Here is a 20,963-nt window from a genome sequence, read left to right on the forward strand (position 1 = left end):
CAAGGGGCTTTCAAGGCAAGTGAGAAGCAAAGGTGGTTGGCCACGGCCTTCCTCTGCAGAGTCTTCCATGGTGGTCTCCCATCCAAGTACTGACCTCAGCAAGGGGCTTTCAAGGCAAGTGAGAAGCAGAGGTGGTTGGCCATTGCCTTCCTCTGCAGAGTCTTCCATGGTGGTCCCTGCAACCTGGATCCCAGAGCTGCCTGTGGCCCTCTAACATTTTGGGTGCCCTCTTCAGCACTGGCACTCTATGCCATCACCTAGGTTTGCCTAGGGGACTGGTTGTCCCTGCTTCTATTCCATTCACATACTGGTTATTCTAGTACCTACTGTATGTGTCAGGGGCCGTCAAATCACAGCTGACATACGGAGACCCCACAAGGGGCTTTCAAGGCAAGTGAGAAGCAGAGGTGGTTGGCCATTGCCTTCCTCTGCAGAGTCTTCCATGGTGGTCTCCCATCCAAGAACTGACCCTGCTTAGCTTCCAAGACCTGACAGAATCAGGCTACACCAGGCTGCCTTCCCTCGTAGCATCTACTACCCCTCCAATATACCAAAAGATTTCATTGGCTCCGATCACACGCAGAGTTTGCCGCGGGAGAGCCACAGATGCCGGGTGGATTTTTAGGGTGCGATCAAACCGCAACATCTGGCAAGCGCAGCACACCCGTGGCCAACCCGTGGTGTCCGGCCAAAGAGGCGCAGTTACGAAGTACCTGCCAAACTCCACTAGCAAATGGTTTGCCACAGGCCGCAGATGGGCTCGATCCATGTGATCGTGCCGGCGCGTGCCTATTCCCTCCGGCTGTCCTTGTTGAAGTGCGCTGGAAGCACGCGCCAACGGACAAACCCCCGGTGTGCTGCCGTCGCATCTGACCGCATAATAGTGGGTCAAAATGCGACGGCGCAAATAGCCACGCCCCCCCGCCGCGTTTTCCGGCACATGTGACCGGGACCATTGTTATTTTTAAAGAGCCCCGTTTGGTTTTGTGCTGAGCCACAATTGTCTCTGGAGTCACTGGCTGTAGACCTTTGAGTTACAGCAGTTAAAGAATGAATTGAAAAATGATTTTAGTGAAATCAGTCCCTGAACAATTAAAGATGCCTAGCTGCTGCCTCCTCTTTTTAACAAAAGGCAGCAGTGGCTGGAAGGACCTGGTTCCAGGCACAATAACTAGTTACTGCCTCTCTCCCCCCCCCGCCCTCAGCAATGGTGGTTTTTGAAGCCTGAACGAGCAAGTTCTCAACTGAAGCTGGGTCCAGGCATGATGGAGGACTCCCTGGCTGCTTCCCCTTCCCTCTTGCTGGTGACCACCAGGCATGATGGAGGACTCGCTGGCTGCTTCCCCTTCTCTCTTGCTGGCAACCACCAGGCATGATGGAGGACTCCCTGGCTGCTTCCCCTTCCCTCTTGCTGGTGACCACCAGGCATGATGGAGGACTCGCTGGCTGCTTCCCCTTCTCTCTCGCTGGTGACCTCCAGGCATGATGGAGGACTCCCTGGCTGCTTCCCCTTCCCTCTTGCTGGTGACCACCAGGCATGATGGCGGACTCCCTGGCTGCCTCCCCTTCTCTCTTGCTGGCAACCACCAGGCATGATGGCGGACTCCCTGGCTGCCTCCCCTTCTCTCTTGCTGGCGACCACCAGGCATGATGGCGGACTCCCTGGCTGCCTCCCCTTCTCTCTTGCTGGCGACCACCAGGCATGATGGCGGACTCCCTGGCTGCCTCCCCTTCTCTCTTGCTGGCGACCACCAGGCATGATGGCGGACTCCCTGGCTGCCTCCCCTTCTCTCTTGCTGGCGACCACCAGGCATGATGGCGGACTCCCTGGCTGCCTCCCCTTCTCTCTTGCTGGCGACCACCAGGCATGATGGCGGACTCCCTGGCTGCCTCCCCTTCTCTCTTGCTGGCGACCACCAGGCATGATGGCGGACTCCCTGGCTGCCTCCCCTTCTCTCTTGCTGGCGACCACCAGGCATGACGGAGGACTCCCTGGCTGTTCCCCCTTCTCTCTTGCTGGTGACCACCAGGCATGACGGAGGACTCCCTGTCTGCTTCCCCTTCCCTCTTGCTGGTGACGACCAGGCATGATGGAGACCTGCCTGGCTGCTTACCCTTCTCTCTTGCTGGCGACCACCAGGCATGATGGAGGACTCCCTGGCTGCTTCCCCTTCCCTCTTGCTGGCGACAACCAGGCATGATGGAGGACTGCCTGGTTGCTTCCCCTTCTCTCTTGTTGATGACCATCAGGCATGATGGAAATCTTTCTGGCTTCTTTTCATTCTCTCTTGCTGGTGACAACCTCCAGGCCCATAGCCACAGTGGGGAATTTAGGGGCAGTGCCCCCCACTCGTGCCCCATGCCCCATTACTCCCGCTTCGCCTGCCCTCACCTGCCAGCCACATTCATTTGCTTTGGCCGCTACAAGAGAAGGAGAGCCGGCCGGTGCAATTAATACCTGGCGAGTATGCACTCTCTGCTGCTCCCCTTCTCCTGTAATGGCCAAGGCGAATGAGTGTGGCTGGCAGGTAATGAAAGGCCCTTCTCATCTTCACTTGCCTGCCTGCTGATGGGATCTCTCCCCCCCTTGCCCCCCCAAGATTTCTCAATGCCCCACCACCCAAACTTTTCTGGCTACAACCCTGACAACCTCTCATACAGAGTTGTAAGGATTGATGACCGAGTATATGTGGACCCTTAAAAAGAGCTGCAACAGTGTAAAAATCTCTCCCCAACCCCAGCTTCTTCGGAGGTATTCAAACACACAAAAATGGAAATACAGAGAACGCAGTTATAGAAACAAATAAACAGAATAATCTGTCACCCTGTACAAATCACACTTGGGACTATGGTCTTCTTATACAGTTCTACTTACAACCAAAATTAATACACATAATAGTTTTGCCACCATGCATAAATGACAACTGCACCAGTTGAATGGTGACCTAATAGTCCTTGAAAGTACAAGTCTCTCTTCAGGTTGATGCAGTCACCAGCTCATGGTGCAGAGAAGAGTTTCCAGAAGAAAGCATGCAACAGATGACATGAACTCAGGACTAGTTGTCGTCAGGGCTATTTTTGGGCAAGAATGCACAGGAACGGAGTTCCGGCTGGCTCCCAAGTTGGCCATGCCCAGCAGGAACTCATTAGGATTGGCTACATTAGGGGTGTGTGGCCTAACATGCAAAGGAGTTCCTGCTACAAAAAGAGCCCTGGTTTGACAACAAACAAGGTAAACAGAATAACAAGCAAAAGGTGGGTGTGGCTGGATGACCACACTTCTGGTAACATGGGGGTGCGGCCTAATGTGCTAATGAGCTGTGCTGTCAGGGGTGTGGCCTAACAGGCTAATGGGTTTATGCGGTTGGGTGTGGCCTATTATGCTAATGAGTTCCTGCTGGGCTTTTTCTACAAAAAGAGCCCTGGCTGTAGTGCAAACCAAAGGAGCGGTGATGGCAGACCTTGGTTGCTTTGCTGTTTCTTAGGGCTTCATCAGGCTGCTTTTCTTTAGTGATGGAGCTCAACCCAGCTCTGGCAAGATTCAAAGTGACTTACAAAGTCTACAAATATGTTCCAAGTAGCTACGAATCAGGCTCTGATCACCAGCCTATGTTGGCTAGCCACTCTGTTGGTTCGCAGCACAGCTAGTCTTGAGCTCATGCCGTCTATAAAACAATGGTGCGACCTCATTTGAAGTACTGTGTACAGTTCTGGTCACCACACCTCAAAAAGGATATTATAGCATTGGAAAAAGTGCAGAAAAGGGCAACTAGAATGATAAAAGGGTTAGAACACCTTCCCTATGAAGAAAGGTTAAAATGCTTGGGGCTCTTTAGCCTGGAGAAACGACGGCTGAGGGGTGACATGATCGAGGTTTATAAGATTATGCATGGGAAAGAGCAGGTAGAGAAAGAGGTACTTTTCTCCCTTTCTCACAATACAAGAACTCGTGGGCACTCCATGAAATTGCTGAGCAGTCGGGTTAGAAGGGATAAAAGGAAGTCCTTCTTCACCCAAAGAGTGATTAACACATGGAATTCACAGCCACAGGAGGTGGTGGCGGCTACAAGCATGGACAGCTTCAAGAGGGAATTAGATAAGTATATGGAGCAGAGGTCCATCAGTGGCTATTAGCCACAAGGTATAGATAGGGACTCTTAGGCTGGGGCAAGTGATGGCAATGTATCCTTGGTGCTGGGTGGGGGTGGCAACAGTGGGAGGGTTTCTAGTGTCCTGGCCCCACTGCTGGACCTCCTGATGGCACCTGGTGTTTTTGGCCACTGTGTGGCAGAGTGTTGGACTAGATGGGCCATTGGCCTGACCCAACATTGGCTTCTCTTACGTTCTTATGTTCTTTCTTTTGGAAACTCTTCTCTGCACGATGAGTCGTGACCGCATCAACCTGAAGAGAGACTTGTACTTTCAAGGACGATTAGGTCACTATTCAACTGGTGCAGTTGTCATTTATGCATGGTGGCAAAACTATTTGTTATGTGTATTAATTTTGGTTGTAAGTAGAACTGTATAAGAAGACAGGAGTCTCTCGTGTGATTTGTACAGCGCAGCAGATTATTCTGTTTGTTTGCCTTCGGAGGTTTCGGCTTTTCTCTTGCCCCTGCCATGGAAGCAAAGACCTATTTAAGGGAATCTGGGAGGGTGAAGAACAGCCTCACGCAAATGAGATGGGTGAGCCTCATTCTGCTCTTCCATGGTCTAAATGATATGGAAATTGATCGGCAAGAAATAGGTCTTCCCACAAGCTGCAACCCCCGAGGCCTTTGGTTTTTAATTACTATATGTTTCTGTTTAATTAAGCAGATTTTTAAAGGCTCGATTCGGGAGGAGGTAGCTCGCTTGGCACACTCTAAAAAAAAGGAGAGGCTGTATTTACATCCAGATGGATTGGGAAATATTCTTTTAAAAAAGGGGGGGGGAATTCTTGACCTAAAGAGGGATTCTGGACCGTCGGTTGAGATTGGAAAAGGAAAGCCAGATGGGTTTCAGAACTGCCATATTCTATAGGCTTGGGATTGGACTCCAGGGCCTTTACATTGCAATCCTAAAAACCCTTTCTTGGGAGCCAGTGTGGTGTAGTGGTTAAGTGCGTGGACTCTAATCTGGGAGAACCAGGTTTGATTCCCCACTCCTCCACTTGCAGCTGCTGGATGACCTTGGGCAAGCCACAGTTCCGTCAGAGCTGTCCTTGAACGAGCAGTTCTCAAAAGAGCTCTCTCAGCCCCACCTACCTCACAGGGTGTCTGTTGTGGGGAGGGAAAGGGAAAGGAGTCTGTAAACTGCTCTGAGACTCCAAGTGAAGGGCAGAGTATTAATCCAATCTCTTCTTCTCTTCTTCTTCTAAGCGGTATTCTGAGTAGACCACCTGAGGGTTGCTTTCTTAGTCACTACTGTGGATTTCCCCCCTTAGGTTGGTAGCAGGCCAATTGGATAGAATCAAGGTACAATTTCTCCTTGCTTCACGAGATCCGGAGATCATTGAACTGACCGCTAAGTTTCTCCATGTTTTTTTTAAAACGGAAGAGTGACCCTGATCATATTAATGATTCTTAATTTATAAGTCTAAAAACTTGTTTAAAAGTTTAGAATGCCAATTTATTTTATGATTCAGGCATCTTTTGTATGGTCAAATCTAGCTTGTGACAACTTGAGTTAGGCCTGACATAGCCATGACTATCTATTTTATAATTTCTTTTGGATTGTATTCTTGGGAAATGCTTCTAATATTGTATGCCAATAAAAGGTATTTGAATTTGAAAATTTTACTGTGGATTTCTTAAATCAGATATTGCGCATGGAGAAGCTCTGCAGCTTCTTTTCCTAGCAATCTGTACACTCATTTGGTACAACGGTGACGGTTTTCAGGTCCATGATGGGACTCGGTCCGATCCAGCCATGACAGTTTTTGCAAATGAGGATCTGACTTCTGCAAAGACAGCATCTGAACATCAAAGCTAGCCTTGCTCAAAACGACCCTTTCCTCTCAAGGCAAATACCCCCTGTGATTGTAGTATTTTGAGCATATTGAGCATGCTCAGCTGATGGCGTTGGAAGTGGCCACTGGCCAGGAAGCCACTGTGGGCACGTGTTCACAGCTACATGCGTCCCAAGATCATGTTTCAAGTCAGCTGCATTTCACGTGCATGCGCCGCTTTTGTGCATGCACTGTCGACAGCATTCCTCATACTGGGGTAAGCTCATAACGTTCTGGCTGGGACTAGTGCTTCTAAGTGGCAGTGTGAGAATGTACACAATATTTCAGAACACTCAGGGCCAACCTAGATGATACGAGCATCCCCAGCTATGTCCACCCTTCTGAAGCAGTGAGTTCCCAGGCAGGAACGCCTTTAAACTGCACTGTGGGGATCTGATTCTGGTTGGCACCACGGTGCGGCAGGGAAAGGAGAGACTTTTGCCTTCCCCCGCTCCTTTTTTCCAGCCCAGAATGGCGCCGAAGGGGCATATGGGCAAAGACCTCCCCCAGTACAGCTGCGGGTTGGGGGGAAAAATGGCAGGGAGGAAGGAAGGACTCCCTCCTCCCCCTGTGCTGTGTTGGTTTCTACCAAAACTGGGCCCTCATCCTGCCGTTTAAAGGTGTTCCCAGCTGGGAACTCACCGTTTCAAAATGGCAGGCATCCCCAGAGAATGCCCATATCATCGGTTAACCTAATCATGCTCAGTTTGGAGAGTCAAGGAGTATTCCAGGCACCCCTAGAATACGGGAGTCACCCAGCTTTCCACACCCGGCTGCCTGATACAATTAAGTGATCATCCTTTGGGCCAGGGACAGCCAGGAGATGTTGCTCGGCAGACCATAAAGCTCTCCGGGGTACATATGGGGAGAGATTCCCCACTCCTCCACTTGCAGCTGCTGGATGACCTTCGGCAAGCCATAGTTCTGTCAGAGCTGTTCTCTCAATGACAGTTCTGGAAAGAGTTCTCTCAGCCACACCTACCTCACAGGGTGTCTGTTGTGGGGAGGGGAAGGGAAAGGAGTTTGTAAGCTGCTCTGAGACTCTGAGTGAAGGGTGGGGTATAAATCCAATCTCTTCTTCTTCTTCTCTTCTCTGCCATTCACTTTTGCTGGAGAAACGTATATATAAGAGAGAAGTATTTCAGGAGAAACAATGTATTTTCCAAAGGTTTGTTTAAGCAAACAGTATTGGGGGGGGGGGAGAAGCCCTCAAATACATCTCTCTCAATTTACCTTTCTTCTGTCAAGAAATTATGTTCAGTAACCATGTCATTAGCCGGTTATGTTTGTAATATTAGCTACATATGATGGCAATTACAGGCAGAGCCTTAAAAGGTCCCCCTAGTATGTTTAAGAAGAGCTATAGTTATTTTCATTAAACGGCATATAAGGCTGTCATGGCACGAAGGGGGGGAGATGAAAATATTGTAACTGTTGCTTTAAATTATAGCTATCATTACTTCAAAGAAGATTTAATCAGAAACTGCGGCAGACTCCGGCTATTTACTTCTTCTCGTTCTGAAAGGGGAACTCCACGGTATAAGCCCTCTCTTTAGTTTTCGGGTTTACAAGAAGGGGCGAAAAAGAGGGAAAGGAGACCCGTTGGATTTAGTTACTTATTTGCTTGTGTGTTTTATTTCTAGAGTTTCTTGGCTGCTTTTTCGGCAGCAAGCCCTCAATCCCGCACATTTAAAAAAAACAACTCTTTTTGTTTGTTCTAAAAAATCCCCCATCAGAATAAAAACCAGTTACAACAAGCTAGGTCCCAATCTCTGGATTCATCCATTTGTAGGTCAGAATGGCGCTACATGGTTTTGGCATTCCTATATTTTATCCTCACGCCAATGCTGTGAGGGAGGTTAGGCTCAAAGGAAGTGAGCGGCCTGAGGTTGTGTAGCAAACTACGTGTTGAAGATCTGAACCTGCATTCTCCTGGTCCTCATCCAACACTACACCACATGAACTAGGATCCTCCAACAACAACAACAACAACAACAAAAGAACCACCAAGATAAGAAGAATGTTTAAATAGTAATCTTGTTTATGTATACTTGACTTATCTTTTAATAAAATCGTTAAAAAAAAGAAGAATTCCAAACATTATGAGTGGTCGGATAAGCAGCCGCGCAGGCGGGGGGGGGGGGGGTTAAAACGGATACACTCCTGAGCTTATAGATCACCCGTTGTACCATCTATTGTAATTCCGTTGCTTTCAGTAAGATGGACATTTGCGCACCACGTTTGGGATCAGTCAGTCACGTGTAAACAACTTTTCAGATCAAAACTAGCACTGGATTAGGATGTGACAAAGCAGCGCAAAATAATCAGTAAATTGACTGTTGGAATATGCAAGGTCTATAGTGCAGCCTTATGAAGAAGATTTGAAGATTATTCTACAGGGGGACAGCTGAAGGGCTGGTAGTTAGCATAGCTAGATTAGGGACTGCCCACAATTTCAAATGATGTCCTTGCTGTCTCCTGATTGGCTCTTCTGGAGACTTCCTGCTCCTGCAGAGCTTCTGTTGTTGTTGTGCCCCCTTCAGCAGTTAGGCGAGACAGTTAAGGTTCTCTCTCTCTCTTCTATGTTCTATAACAGTTTGTTCTTCTTTAATAAACCTACATATTTTTCTCTGAACAGACAGTGCTCCACTTCTTTTGCATATTTAAACTCTGCCAACATTGACTGATTTAGGCTGGTATCTTGTGTGGCTCAGTGGTTAAGACGCTGAACTGCAGACCGGAAGGTCAGTAGTTCAGCAGTTTGAGACCCGAGTGCCGCATGACAGAGTGAGCTCCTGTCTCTGGTCCCAGCTTCTGCCAACCTAGCAGTTCGAAAGCAAGACACTGCAAGTAGATAAATAGGTACCACTTTGGTAGGAAGGTAACAGCATTCCATGTGTCTTGGCAGACCGGAAGGTCAGTAGTTCAGCAGTTTGAGACCCGAGTGCCGCATGACAGAGTGAGCTCCTGTCTCTGGTCCCAGGTTCTGCCAACCTAGCAGTTCGAAAGCAAGAAATTGCAAGTAGATAAATAGGTACCACTTTGGTAGGAAGGTAACAGCATTCCATGTGTCTTGGCGTCTAGTCATGCCAGCCACCTGACCACAGAAACGTCTTCGGACAGCGCTGGCTCTTCAGCTTGGAAACGGAAATGAGCACCACACCCTAGAGTTGGATTCAGCTGGCTTTCGAGCAAGGGAAACCTTTACCTAAGTCTCATTGAGTTCAATGGTCAAGCAGATACAGGAGCAGGTTTGGTAAAGGCTTTCATGAATATAAAGGATCTGATCTATTTAGATAGTTTCATAGGGTAGCCATGTTGATGAGCCCTACTGGTGTCTGACGAAGGGAGCTTTGGCTCTTGAAAGCTTCTACCCTGAAAATCTTGTGCGTCCCTAAGGTGTAACTGGACCCCAATCGAACTGATCTATTAAGATAGATCCAGTTGGTCAGCTATGTTGGTCTGAAGCAGTAGGACAGATTTAGAGACTGGCGGCACCTTTAAGACCAACAAAGTTTTATTCACGGTATAAGCTTTCGTGTGCATGGCACTCTTCTTCAATGTATCCTCCCCTGTGGGGCAAACGCTTTGTGGCTTTTTACAAAACCATTGAAAAACGGGAGTCATCTTCACAGGCTGCAAATGGACATGCAACATAAGGAAGGGGGTCACATTGTGGCCCTGTGTAAAGTGCCGCGGTGGCTCAGAGGTTAAGACACTGGGCTGCAGACTGGAAAGTCTGTAGTTCGGCAGTTCGAGACCCCGAGTGCCGTGTGACAGAGTGAGCTCCCCAGCTCCTGCCAACCTAGCAGTTTGAAAGCAAGAAATTGCAAGTAGATAAATAGGTACTGCTTCAGCGGGAAGGTAACAGCATTCCGTGTGCCTCGGCGTTTAGTCATGCCGGCCACATGACCACGGAAATGTCTTCGGACAGCGCTGGCTCTTCAGCTTGGAAACGGAGATGAGCACCGCCCCCTAGAGTTGGATTCGACTGGCTTTCGAGCAAGGGAAACCTTTACCTTTACCTTTACAGTGCCATTTAGTGCCTCACTCACGACCTTTAGTTCATTATTAGCCAAAGCCTGCATCCTATCAATACCCGTCTGGGCCGATCCTCAGCAACTGGGCCGTGATTTTTTTCCAATTCAACGACCAGCTGTCCATTGCAATTGGCAACGCCAGTGACTGATTCCCAAGCACAACCAAGCGACATCAATAACAGATCCATAATGTTCTACAGAAAGAGAATGGAAGACTCCAGAAAGACTGGGGGAGGGAGAGAGAAGAGCAGCATAAAGGAAGATTCTTTGAAAAACTGCGTGGAAGAGGAGGCGGCGCTTAAACCTTAGGAAACACTTAGCTATAGTAAAAAGAGGGGGAGCAGGTGGAACCAAACGGCCCCCCCTGTGGGAATAGCACACTCAGTATATCTCATAGAGCAGGTCTTTTATGAGAAGATCGTCCCCCGATTGGATGCAACGAGGCAATCGTGCTGGAAACCCCGCACAGCAGAGTCCCCACAATAAGTCATGCACAAATCGAAAAGGTTGCTGACATTTTCGGTTATGTGTCTTTTCATTAAAGGTAACTACCACTTTAAGCAAATTGTTTCAGGGATCGGAATGTAGCAATAGCCGATCTAATTAGTGTAGGCTGTAATTTAGGAGGGTTCGTTATGTCACAGACATTATGACTCCTGGGTATTACTAAAGGACTCATTTGTAGTACTTGGAATGAATTTCTCGTGAACACGGATAATGCTGTCCCTGTACCTCGAGCGCGGCTTGAAGATGACATTACAGGTTTTAAAATCTCTGTGTTTTGGGTGAGGATTATGTTCCCAGACAATCGTAAACAAACCTTCAAATGACAGAGACTTGTGTTTTGCAAACTACACAAAATAAATGTGTCCATGCAGCAATTCTTGTCTTGAAAGATGGGTGGATGGTAGAATTTGTGTCCAATCCCAAACCCTTCCAGATAGGATGCACATATGGACTATAAGGAAGGCCGAGCGCCGAAGAATAGATTCTTTTGAACTATGGTGCTGGAGAAGACTCTTGAGAGTCCCTTGGACTGCAAGAAGATCAAATCAGTCAATCCTCAAAGAAATCAACCCTGACTGTTCCCTGGAAGGCCAGATAATGAAACTGAAGCTCAAATACTTTGGCCACCAAATGAGAAGGGAGCACTCACTGGAGAAGACCCTGATGCTGGGAAAGATTGAAGGTCAAAGAAGACGGGGACGGCAAAGGATGAGATGGTTGGACAGTGTCATCGATGCAATGAACATGAAACTGAGCAAACTTCAGAGGACAGCGGAAGACAGGAGGGCCTGGCGGGATCTAGTCCATGGGGTCGCGAAGAGTCGGACTCGACTGTGCGACTGAACAACAACAAATGAATAAAAGCCACAAGGTTGGTAGGGGGGAAGTTGCTATAGCAAGATGCTGCAGCAATTGTCTTCAGAGCCTTATTTCATAGAGTAGATGTTTGGACTTGACTTTATTCAGATTGTCTCGCTTCCTGTTCAGCGCTGAACCGACAGCATGTATTGATGTGCTCTTGTGGACCATGAGGCATCACTTTAATTCTGTACAAAATTGGTATGCAAAACTGATTGGGCTGTCCACCAGAGGGGTGCTTTAGGATGTCTTTCCTACAATAGTAGGACGTCTTTGTTGGTCAATCCTATCGAGAGGTGTATTTCACAATAATGGAAGATGCAAACTCATCGAGAGACCAGTTTTGCAAATAATTCAGAAAACCTGGATTTTAAAAGCAAAACTCGTTGAAAGTACGTTGGTTTGCGATTGGTTGAAGTGGTCAAATGGACCTCCATCTTGACTGCTGAGACTGACAATGTGATGGAAAATATCCGTTCTTATGACTATTCTTACCCGTAATGGAAGATCATGCAAGAGCTCTCTATATATCCTGAAGAAACCCACTATAAGGAGATGAGGTGAACTTTAACATTGACAAAAGCATCTGTTGGGATGAATCAATTATTGGATGTAGTGCTGACATCTTGGTGATTATTGATTCCCTTATTGTTTAGCTAGGTATCTATCCCATGAGCTCTCTGACATATACAAAAGAAGCAATTAGATAAAGCTGTTTTGATTTAATGTTGGTTTTAATGAACGTCCTTCAAAGATTTTTTTTTTCCCAACAGTGCTGGTTGTTATCGGTATTTTGAGGAAATGCCAGCTGATCAGTCACATCGGATGCTGATGCTCCTCAACCTGGGGGCCTCTCCTCACCCATACCTCCTGCCCCCATGACAGGCTTTCCCTATGAATGAGCATCATCTCTATACTGACTCAAACCCTTGGTCCACTTAGGTCAGTTGTAATGTATTCAGCCTGACATGCCCGGACTTGCCCGGGCTGACCAGGCACAATTCCTTGCTAGCTTCGATTCTAAAGACAATGGGTCCGTAGGATCCTAGCCGGCCCAATGAAAGGGCTAGGTCCCCAGCCGGGAGGCCAATGGGTCTCTCGGTTACTGTAAATAGCCTATCAGGAGTAGGGGGGGGTGTTTGGGTGAGCTTGGTGGCGGGTTTTCTGAATGAATATAAACCGGCCTGCGAGCCGGTCAGTTGTCTTTGTTCTGAACTAAATAAAGGTATGCTTAGCTGAAAATCACTCTCCGTCTGCATACTTTTCATCAGTACTGTCGACTTAGACTGGCAGCAACTCTCCAGGGTCTTAGGCAGAAGTCTTTTGGACACCTACTGCCCATTCTCTACCTGGAGATGCCAGGGATTGAACCGGGGGCCTTCTCCATGCCAAGCAGATGCTCTTCCACTGGGCCACAGCCAGGTCCAATGTTTTGATAGACCAACAGTCCGTCGCAGGAAAAAGCAACTTCATATGTGCGGGAACTGCATGAGATTAACCAAAGAGGAAGTAGTAACCACTCCCCTCGGTATGATGTATAAACGGAGCTCTGTCGATTCGTTTAAGCAGGGGTCATTTCGTAGAAAAAAAGACCCCTTCCCCAAGCGTGACTTGCCTCCCTTCTTAGGCAGGCAGAGTGCGAATTCGGCAAAAGTGAAGTGTGTCAGAAGGCAACACCCACAGCTCAGGCTCCACTGGACTGTTTTGGATTGCTAGCTGTTGGGGGGGAGAACACGCAGATCTGCCCTCGCAGAGGAGGGAGAGCTTGTACCTGCAGGCGGGCCGGGGAGGGGGGCTCTGCAACTTACCTGGCTGCTTCTTGCTCCTCATGGCCTGACTGAGGGCTGCTGGGAGCAGGGGGCGGGGCTTGTTGCATGTGCCCGCCCCCTCGGCTCCTTACTGCCGGAGCTCCGCTTCTGTGCGCTCCCGCAGGAAATGACCCCTGCATTTAAGTCATTCTTCGTGGACAAGACTCAGAGAGTTGCTGTCAGAGACCCATTGTCATAAGAACATAAGAGACACCAATGTTGGATCAGGCCAAAGGCCCATCCAGTCCAACACTCTGTCACACAGTGGCCAAAAATACCAGGTGCCATCAGGAGGTCCACCAGTGGGGCCAGGACATTAGAAGTCATCGGTGTGGGACTTGACCTGTGGGATTCCACAAGGCTCAGTCTTATCAGCCATCCTGGTAATCTCTATGCATCTTTATGGTTTTGCAATAGGTGGTCATCAGTTTGCTGATGCTTGGATTTTGTAAAGCTATATGTACTGCAATCTACTTTAAGCATCAGTGAGAAAGGTGGGTTATAAATGAAGTAATAAACAAATTTTTATCTACTGAATAATGGCAAATTATTGGACAGACACATCCTACCATAGGTTTATATCTTGTCTTTATATTTTCTTTGAACCTTTATCTCTGTATGTTGCTGATGGTCAGTTACAAACCCATCCATCCATCCATCTTCCATTCGTATTTCCTTATTTCCTTCCTTCCTTTCTAACATTTTATGCTGTGTTTCCACCTGATCAGGGTCCTCAAGGTGGTAAACGTGAAAACATTGAAACAAATAAAAACAATATTTAAAATTATAAAATAGTTCAATAAAAAGATGAACTTACAACAGCAGAACCAGGGAGGAGGCCAATAATTGTTGTCCGGGGTATGCCAAATGAAACAAGAAAGTCTTCTGCCATTGGAGGAAGACACAGAGGGAGACAGATGAATCTACCTGGGGAGAAAGTGCCAACGTTTTGGTGCCACTGCCAAGAAAGCCCTTTCTCAGATCACCACCAATCTAGACTCAAAGAGTGGGTGCAACCAAAGCAGGGCCTCTGAAGATAATCGTAGTAAACAGGCAGGGTTCATATGGGAGAAGGCAGTCCTTAAATTATGTCCAAGTAGACTTCCTTCACAAACAAACACCAAACCTTTATTGGCATGAAAGCACAAAACATCATGGAAATACAGGAAAATACTAAGATGCATCAGTCACTTACACTTGGCTACTCAAGCCTCGTCTTCTGATTGGACTTCCTTCAGTTTAAACAGCCTAATCTCCAACTTCAGTGGTTCTTCCTCCAGCTAAAGAGAGGGTGTCGCATTAGGTTGAAGGAAGGACAAGTCTATCAATGACTACTAGCCATGGTGACTGAGGGGAGCCTCCACATTCAAAGGCACTAAACCTCTGAATCCCAGTGCCAGAAGGCCTTGGCCTGTATGCCCTGTTGTTGGCCCTCCAGAGGAACCGGTTGGCCACTGTGTGAGACAGGATGCTGGACTAGATGGATCACTGGTCTGATCCAGCAGGGCTCTTCTTATGGTCTTATCAGGGGAGGGCCTCGGCCTCTGTGCCCTGTTGCTGGCGATACAGAGGAACTGATTGGCCACTGTGTGAGACAGGATGCTGGACTAGATGTTCTTATGAGAGGAAGGCCTCGGCCCCTGTGCCCTGTTGTTGGCCCTTCACATGAACTGATTGGCCATCATGTGAGACAGGATGCTGGACTGGATGGACCACTGGTCTGATCCAGCAGGGCTCTTCTGATGTTCTTATCAGGGGAAGGTCTCGGCCTCTGTGCCCTGTTGCTAGCCATACAGAGAAACTGATTGGCCACTGTGTGAGACAGGATGCTGGACTAGATGTTCTTATGTGCCCTGTTGTTGACCCTTCACATGAACTGATTGGCCATCATGGAACGCTGAGACTGGTTGCTGGACTGGATGGACCACTGGTCTGATCCAGCAGGGCTCTTCTGATGTTCTTATGTTCTTGAGGCTTCAAAGTTTGCACAGTGAAGTGGTAGAGTATGGGTAAGATCTTGGGTCCAACTCAAGATATTTTGTTGCCTGTGGGCACTCATGGCTGCCTTCACTTCCCCACCTCCAGGGATCTGGAGTAGCTACTACTCTTTTCTTTCCTTCTCCTGACCCTCTTTAAAAATGGAACAGCAAGCTATGCAGCCCCTTCACAGGGATTTCCTCTTGTGACAGTTCAGCCATCACCTGGGATGCTCTGGTAACCGTCCTGATTCCTGTGTTTCTTGATTGGGTAGAGAAGGTCTTTTCAATATTCTGCAGCGGCAAAAGTCCCAACTCCTGCAACGAACCATCTTAGACTACTGCCTACATTTGTACATCAGAATGGTCACATTGGTGTTGTTGTTTTTTAAAAAATCTCTTGTATCTAAAATCCCATAGTAAGAAGGAAAAAAACCAACCTTACTCGGTATGCACGAAACGTAAACCGATCAATTGCCCATGGGATGTGGGGATTTGTGAAAGTCCATTAAACTGATTAATAATTGCTTTGCTGACAAGTTAAGTGTCTCGTTGCCGTTAAAACTAAGTATATTTTTAACATATCTGACTTCCTCCTATTATCTGTCATCTTCGTGGGGAAAGATGGTCAAGTTAAAAAGGCCGATAATTGGAAGCGTGTCAGAGCTTTTGTATCATTAGCATATTCGAGTTGTTACATTAGATCTGGTCTCTCCACTTAGAGTCATTTCGCATGGCCAAAATCAGTCCTTGACTATTGGCACTTACATCAAAAAAGTTATTGTGTGTGTGTGTGTGTGTGTGTGTGAGAGAGAGAGAGAGAGAGAGAGAGAGAGACAAAGACAGACAGAGAGAGAGAGAGCTAGGTCCCTGCTCTTGTAAGGTCACCAGACTTTCAGAAGGCTAAAGGATAGCCAGTTTGCAGATGTCAAGTGATGCTTCCCAATTTAGTTCATCACTCCACACCAGAGATTCTCCTATCAGTGTGCATTCTCCTGGGTCTTTCTGCTTTAACATCTTCCAATATCTGAAGGTCTTCTGTTCCATTATTTATTTATTACCTGCCTGCCATTTTTCTTCTCCACACAGAGAGTACTCCATCTTTCTGTGTTATACCTCTGAGGATGCCAGTCACAGCTACTGGCGAAACGTCAGGTCCTACAATGCCAAGACTACGGCCACACAACCCGGAAAATCTACAGCAGCTAATGAACTCCGGCTGTGAAAGCCTTCGACAACATATTTATTTGATTGATTCCCCCCCCCTCCTGCAAACCAGGTGTCAAAGATACTTGCAAGATTTTTTGGGGGGCGGTGGGATAATGAACCGTCTAAAGATGACAGGGAGAGGCCTTCCTGACTGTCCCATCCGCCAAAGAAGGTCATTTGGTGGATAAAGGAGAGAGGGCCTTTTCAGTGGTAGCCCCACAATGATGGAACTGTTTCCCCAGGAAGGTGCCCCCCCTGACCCCCTCACTTTCATTCGTTAGGAGGCTTGCTGAAGACAGTTTTGTTTCGGGCTGTAGCTGGTTAAGTTTACTAGCAGTCCTGAACTGCGATGTTAAATTTGGGGTTTTTTTAAAATGTTTTTGCAGGGCTCTTTTTCGGTAGGAACGCACAGGAACGGAGTTCCGGCTGGCTCCCGAGTTGGCCACGCCCAGCAGGAACTAATTAGCATAATAGGCCACGCCCAACAGCAGAAACTCATTAGGATTGGCTACATTAGGGGTGTGTGGCCTAACATGCAAAGGAGTCCCTGCTACAAAAAAAGGCCCTGGGTTTTGACAACAAACAAGGTAAACAGAATAAGCAGCAAAAAGTGGGTGCGGCTGGATGACCACACTTCTGGTAACAGGGGGGTGCGGCCTAATGTGCTAATGAGCTGTGCTGTCAGGGGTGTGGCCTAATAGGCTAATGCGTTCCTGCTGTTGGGTGTGGCCTATTATGCTAATGAGTTCCTGCTGGGCTTCTTCTACAAAAAGAGCCCTGCGTTTAATGTATTTTATTGCTTGTATCTTATCTGTGTTGAAGACCGCCTTAACCTCTGTAGCAAAGAAAAGTGGTGAATGAATGCTTGAAATGAAATCACAACACAACAAGAAAACGAAAGAAGCAGCCCGGAGGTGGGGCTGAGCAGAAGGAAGGAGCAGATGGAAGGAAGGACTGGTGAAGATTAAGGTTACCAGCTCCAGGTGGGGTAATACCAGAAGATCTGGGGGGTGGATTTTGGGGAGGGTGGAGTTTGGGGATGGGAGGGACTTCAGCAGGGTATAATGCAATCTTCTTTGCTCCACCAAAAATCCACCACCACCACCACCACCTTCTCCTTCTCTTCCTCCTCCTCCTCTTCCTCCTCCTTCTTCCCTTTGCTCATGCTACTCTGAAAAAGTGTGTCCCCGGCATTATGTAACTAGGGAGAGACTTACATCTGTGTGGGAGGGACTGCGAATCTCATTTTCAGCAGATTTACTAAACCTTGGCCCACGGCGCCACCAGTGAAACATAGCAATGCCATTCAATCATTTTAACGGGGCTCCGGAACAGCCCTAGCTGTATTCCCGCTGCCGTTAGATCATAACCTGGCTCGAGCGTGAGCACTTTAGAGAATCCAGGGACGGATTTTGTATCCTCTTTTCAGATCCATCTATCAAATCAAGCCGTCGATGTGCTTTTCTGGGACGGAATTTAGGTTTCGAGTATGGCCTGTTTTAATCAAAAGCAGCCATATATGCTGTCCTCTTTTTTGCCACGTACTCCAAGGCATTTTTCAAAGCACTGCAGATTTTAAACCTTCTGTGCCGCTAATCTAATTCCATCATTATTTAATCTCAAACTGGATCAACTCTAAGACTGTGGAATTCCAAGGAAGATTTTCAGGGGTCTCTCAAGGAGGAGAGAACCACTGGTAGACGTTTGCCACCACTGTGGATCTTTCCATGAAAGAAACTTTACGAGAGTCTTTGAGTCTGCACAGGGTGACTGACAGCGATCAAGGTTCCATCAGGGCCTCTGGAGGTCAGGCTGTGTCTACCAGCGCAAGGGCCATTTCTGCATTGGCTTCTCAGCTGCAGAACTCTCTTCCGGCCTGATGATCTAAAAAGCCCTTTCGCACACACTGAACAGTGCACTTTCACACACACTGAACAGTGCACTTTCACACACACACACACTGAACAGTGCACTTTCAACACACTTTCATTGCACTTTAGAAATCATTTGCAATCAGTTGTTGCTGTTTCACACAGACCGATTTCACACAAGAGCTGTGCCATGGTCACACCTTCCTTTGCCCCGCTTCTATTGGTCAATTTCCCACTCGAAGCCGCGCGGCCGCATTTTGACCCGTGGCTTCGCCCGATTTCCCCCGCAGTTTCGTGATCCTGTTTTTTTAGGATCACGAAACCGCGGGTCAAATTGAACGAAGCCGCGGGTCAAAATGCGGCCGCGCGGCTTCGAGTGGGAAATTGACCAATAGAAGCGGGGCAAAGGGAGGCGCGACTGCGGCGCAGCTCTTGTGTGAAATCGGTCACTGTAAAAACCAGTTGCAAAGTGCACTGAAAGTGGATCGAAAGTCCATTGTTCGGCATGTGTGAAAGCAAGATAACACTGATGTCATGTTTAAGAGGCCCCACAGCATTACCGCTAGAATTGGTAATTTAATCATTTGAGTGTGTGTGTTTTTTTAAAAAAAAATAGATGTCCCTCAGAATCTGGGAGCTGAAACCACCAGGTTACACATACGTCAGGCTCCGAACTCCCTCCGCACACAAATTTACCATGTGTCTCCGTTAGGTGCCAAGTGAATTCCATCCAACTTGCGTTTTGTCACAAACCCGGATGTTCTTTCACAGTGTAATGTCAATTTCTGGTTAGGATCCTTCCATTACTCTATAAATCTTACGATCCCTCATAATGCAGATGGAGAGTGGATGCCAAACAACCCTGGCTAGCTTTAGGTTACTTCATGACTTTGCGGGAGAAGTGAGAATCAAACGAGGAACTCCCTTTCAAAGCGGCAACGGGCTTTTGTCGCACCATATACGGGTCCGGGTATCTCTGTCCATATGTTTTCCCACGGGGATAACGTGCAGTTTGGGAGAATCATTTTAGATCATGAAAGAAACACGGGTAGAAAGAGTTCCCTCTCCCTCGGTCACTTCCCCCCAGTCTTCAGACCAATCGTCATAGGAGAGCCAGCGTGGTATAGTGGTTAAGAGCAGCAGACTCTCTCTCATATGGAGAACCAGGTTTGACTCCCGTCTCTTCCTCCACATGGCTTGTTGGGTGACCTTGGGTTAAGCATGCCAGCCTCCAGGTGGGACCTGGGGATCCCCTGGAATTATAGCTCATCTCTGGATGACATAGATCAGTTTTCTTGGTGAAAATGGATGCTTTGGAGGGTGGACTCTATGGCATTGTACGCACTGAGGGTCCCTGTCCTCCCCAGGCTCCACCCCCAAATCTCCAGGATGTTTCCAACTTGTTTCTGGCAACTCTACCCCCCATCGCCCATCAGAGGCCCAGGGGGACCAGTTTGGCCAGGGATTCTGGAAGGCGGGGGTTTTTTGCCCTCTTCAGGGCATAGAGCAAGGGTCAATGGGGGTGGGGGGGAGGTATTTGTGAATTTCCTGCATTGTGCAGGGGGTTGTACTAGATGACCCTGGAAGTCCCTTCCAACTCTATGATTCTATGAAACCTCCCTTGGCTCAGTCACAGTTCTCTCAGAACTCTCTCAGCCCCACCTACCTCATGAGGTACCTGTTGTGTGGAGGGGAGGGGAAGAAGATCGTAAGTCACTTTGAGACTCATTAAGCTAGAGAAAAGCAGGACACGAAAAACAACCCTTCTTCATCTGACCTACAAGTTAGGCCTCAAAAAACTATGAGACCAGTCCTATGCACTTCTACTCCGAATCTGCTATGTATTGAGCCTAAGCCTTTCCTCTAGCTGTGCCTAGAACGGGCTGAGCTTGCTTCTCTAGAACAATAGCTCGCCTGGATCCAGGAACTAACCTATAGATAAGCAGTGTAATGTAAATAGCCTATCACTGGGAGTCGGTGTGTGTTGGGTGTGGTGTCTTGCACGCTTATAAGCAGGGCTCTAGCCCCGCTAGTCTTGTCTTGTAGTTTGCTGAAATCATTGAATAAACTAGAGCTCATCACTGCAATGCATCTAGAACCCAGTATTTAACAGAATCCCATTTAGGAAAGTATTCTTAGGACTGCACTCTATGGAACACCTGATAAACACAGGTCTTTTGCATCGAGCCTGGTTCGGTCTTCAGACTGTCGCAGGGCACCCCCTAATGGCTCTTCTTGACCTCTATCTGGATGAAGATCAAACATCAACTCCTGAAAATGATTGTTTCTTCCATTTAAGACTAATCTTCTACAAGAGTTCCCTCATTCAATTGGAGCCAGCTGTTCTTTATCCAGGATCTAATCTCCTTTGAGCACTGAGATATTTGGAATACAGTAGTTCACATTGGATATTTTATGCTGGTGAGATCATGGGCACCACAGCCAAGTTCTTGAAGACGGATTTGGACTACCTGGGTGATGGATTTATATTTAAGTAGAGCCTCTTTAAGGTAAGCTACAAGCCAAATCCTGTAGCGTAGCACCAATTAGAATTATTACATTCTGGTACAGTTTGACCATCTTTTTTCCCTCTCATTTTTTTTATTCTGGGCAGAAGGTAGTTTATTTCTTGTAGCAATGCCAGAAGAAGAAGAAGAAGAAGAAGAAGAAGAAGAAGAAGGAGGAGGAGGAGGAGGAGGAGGAGG

General features: G+C 47.7%; 1 protein-coding gene across 1 annotated transcript in view; it reads left to right on the forward strand.

Annotated features, from left to right (window-relative positions):
- Positions 1-1,977: 1,977 nt before the first annotated feature.
- The window catches only part of ZFAND4 (zinc finger, AN1-type domain 4), a 37,990-nt gene continuing 19,004 nt past the window's right edge, over positions 1,978-20,963 (forward strand). Inside the window, exon 1 of the mRNA XM_015425651.1 lies at positions 1,978-2,074. Within this exon, the coding sequence (XP_015281137.1) occupies positions 1,978-2,074 (97 nt within the window). The remainder of the gene's footprint in view (positions 2,075-20,963) is intronic.

Source organism: Gekko japonicus, unplaced genomic scaffold, assembly GCF_001447785.1.
Source record: "Gekko japonicus isolate JY-2015 unplaced genomic scaffold, Gekko_japonicus_V1.1 scaffold1074, whole genome shotgun sequence".
Classification (NCBI taxonomy): Eukaryota; Metazoa; Chordata; class Lepidosauria; order Squamata; family Gekkonidae; genus Gekko; species Gekko japonicus.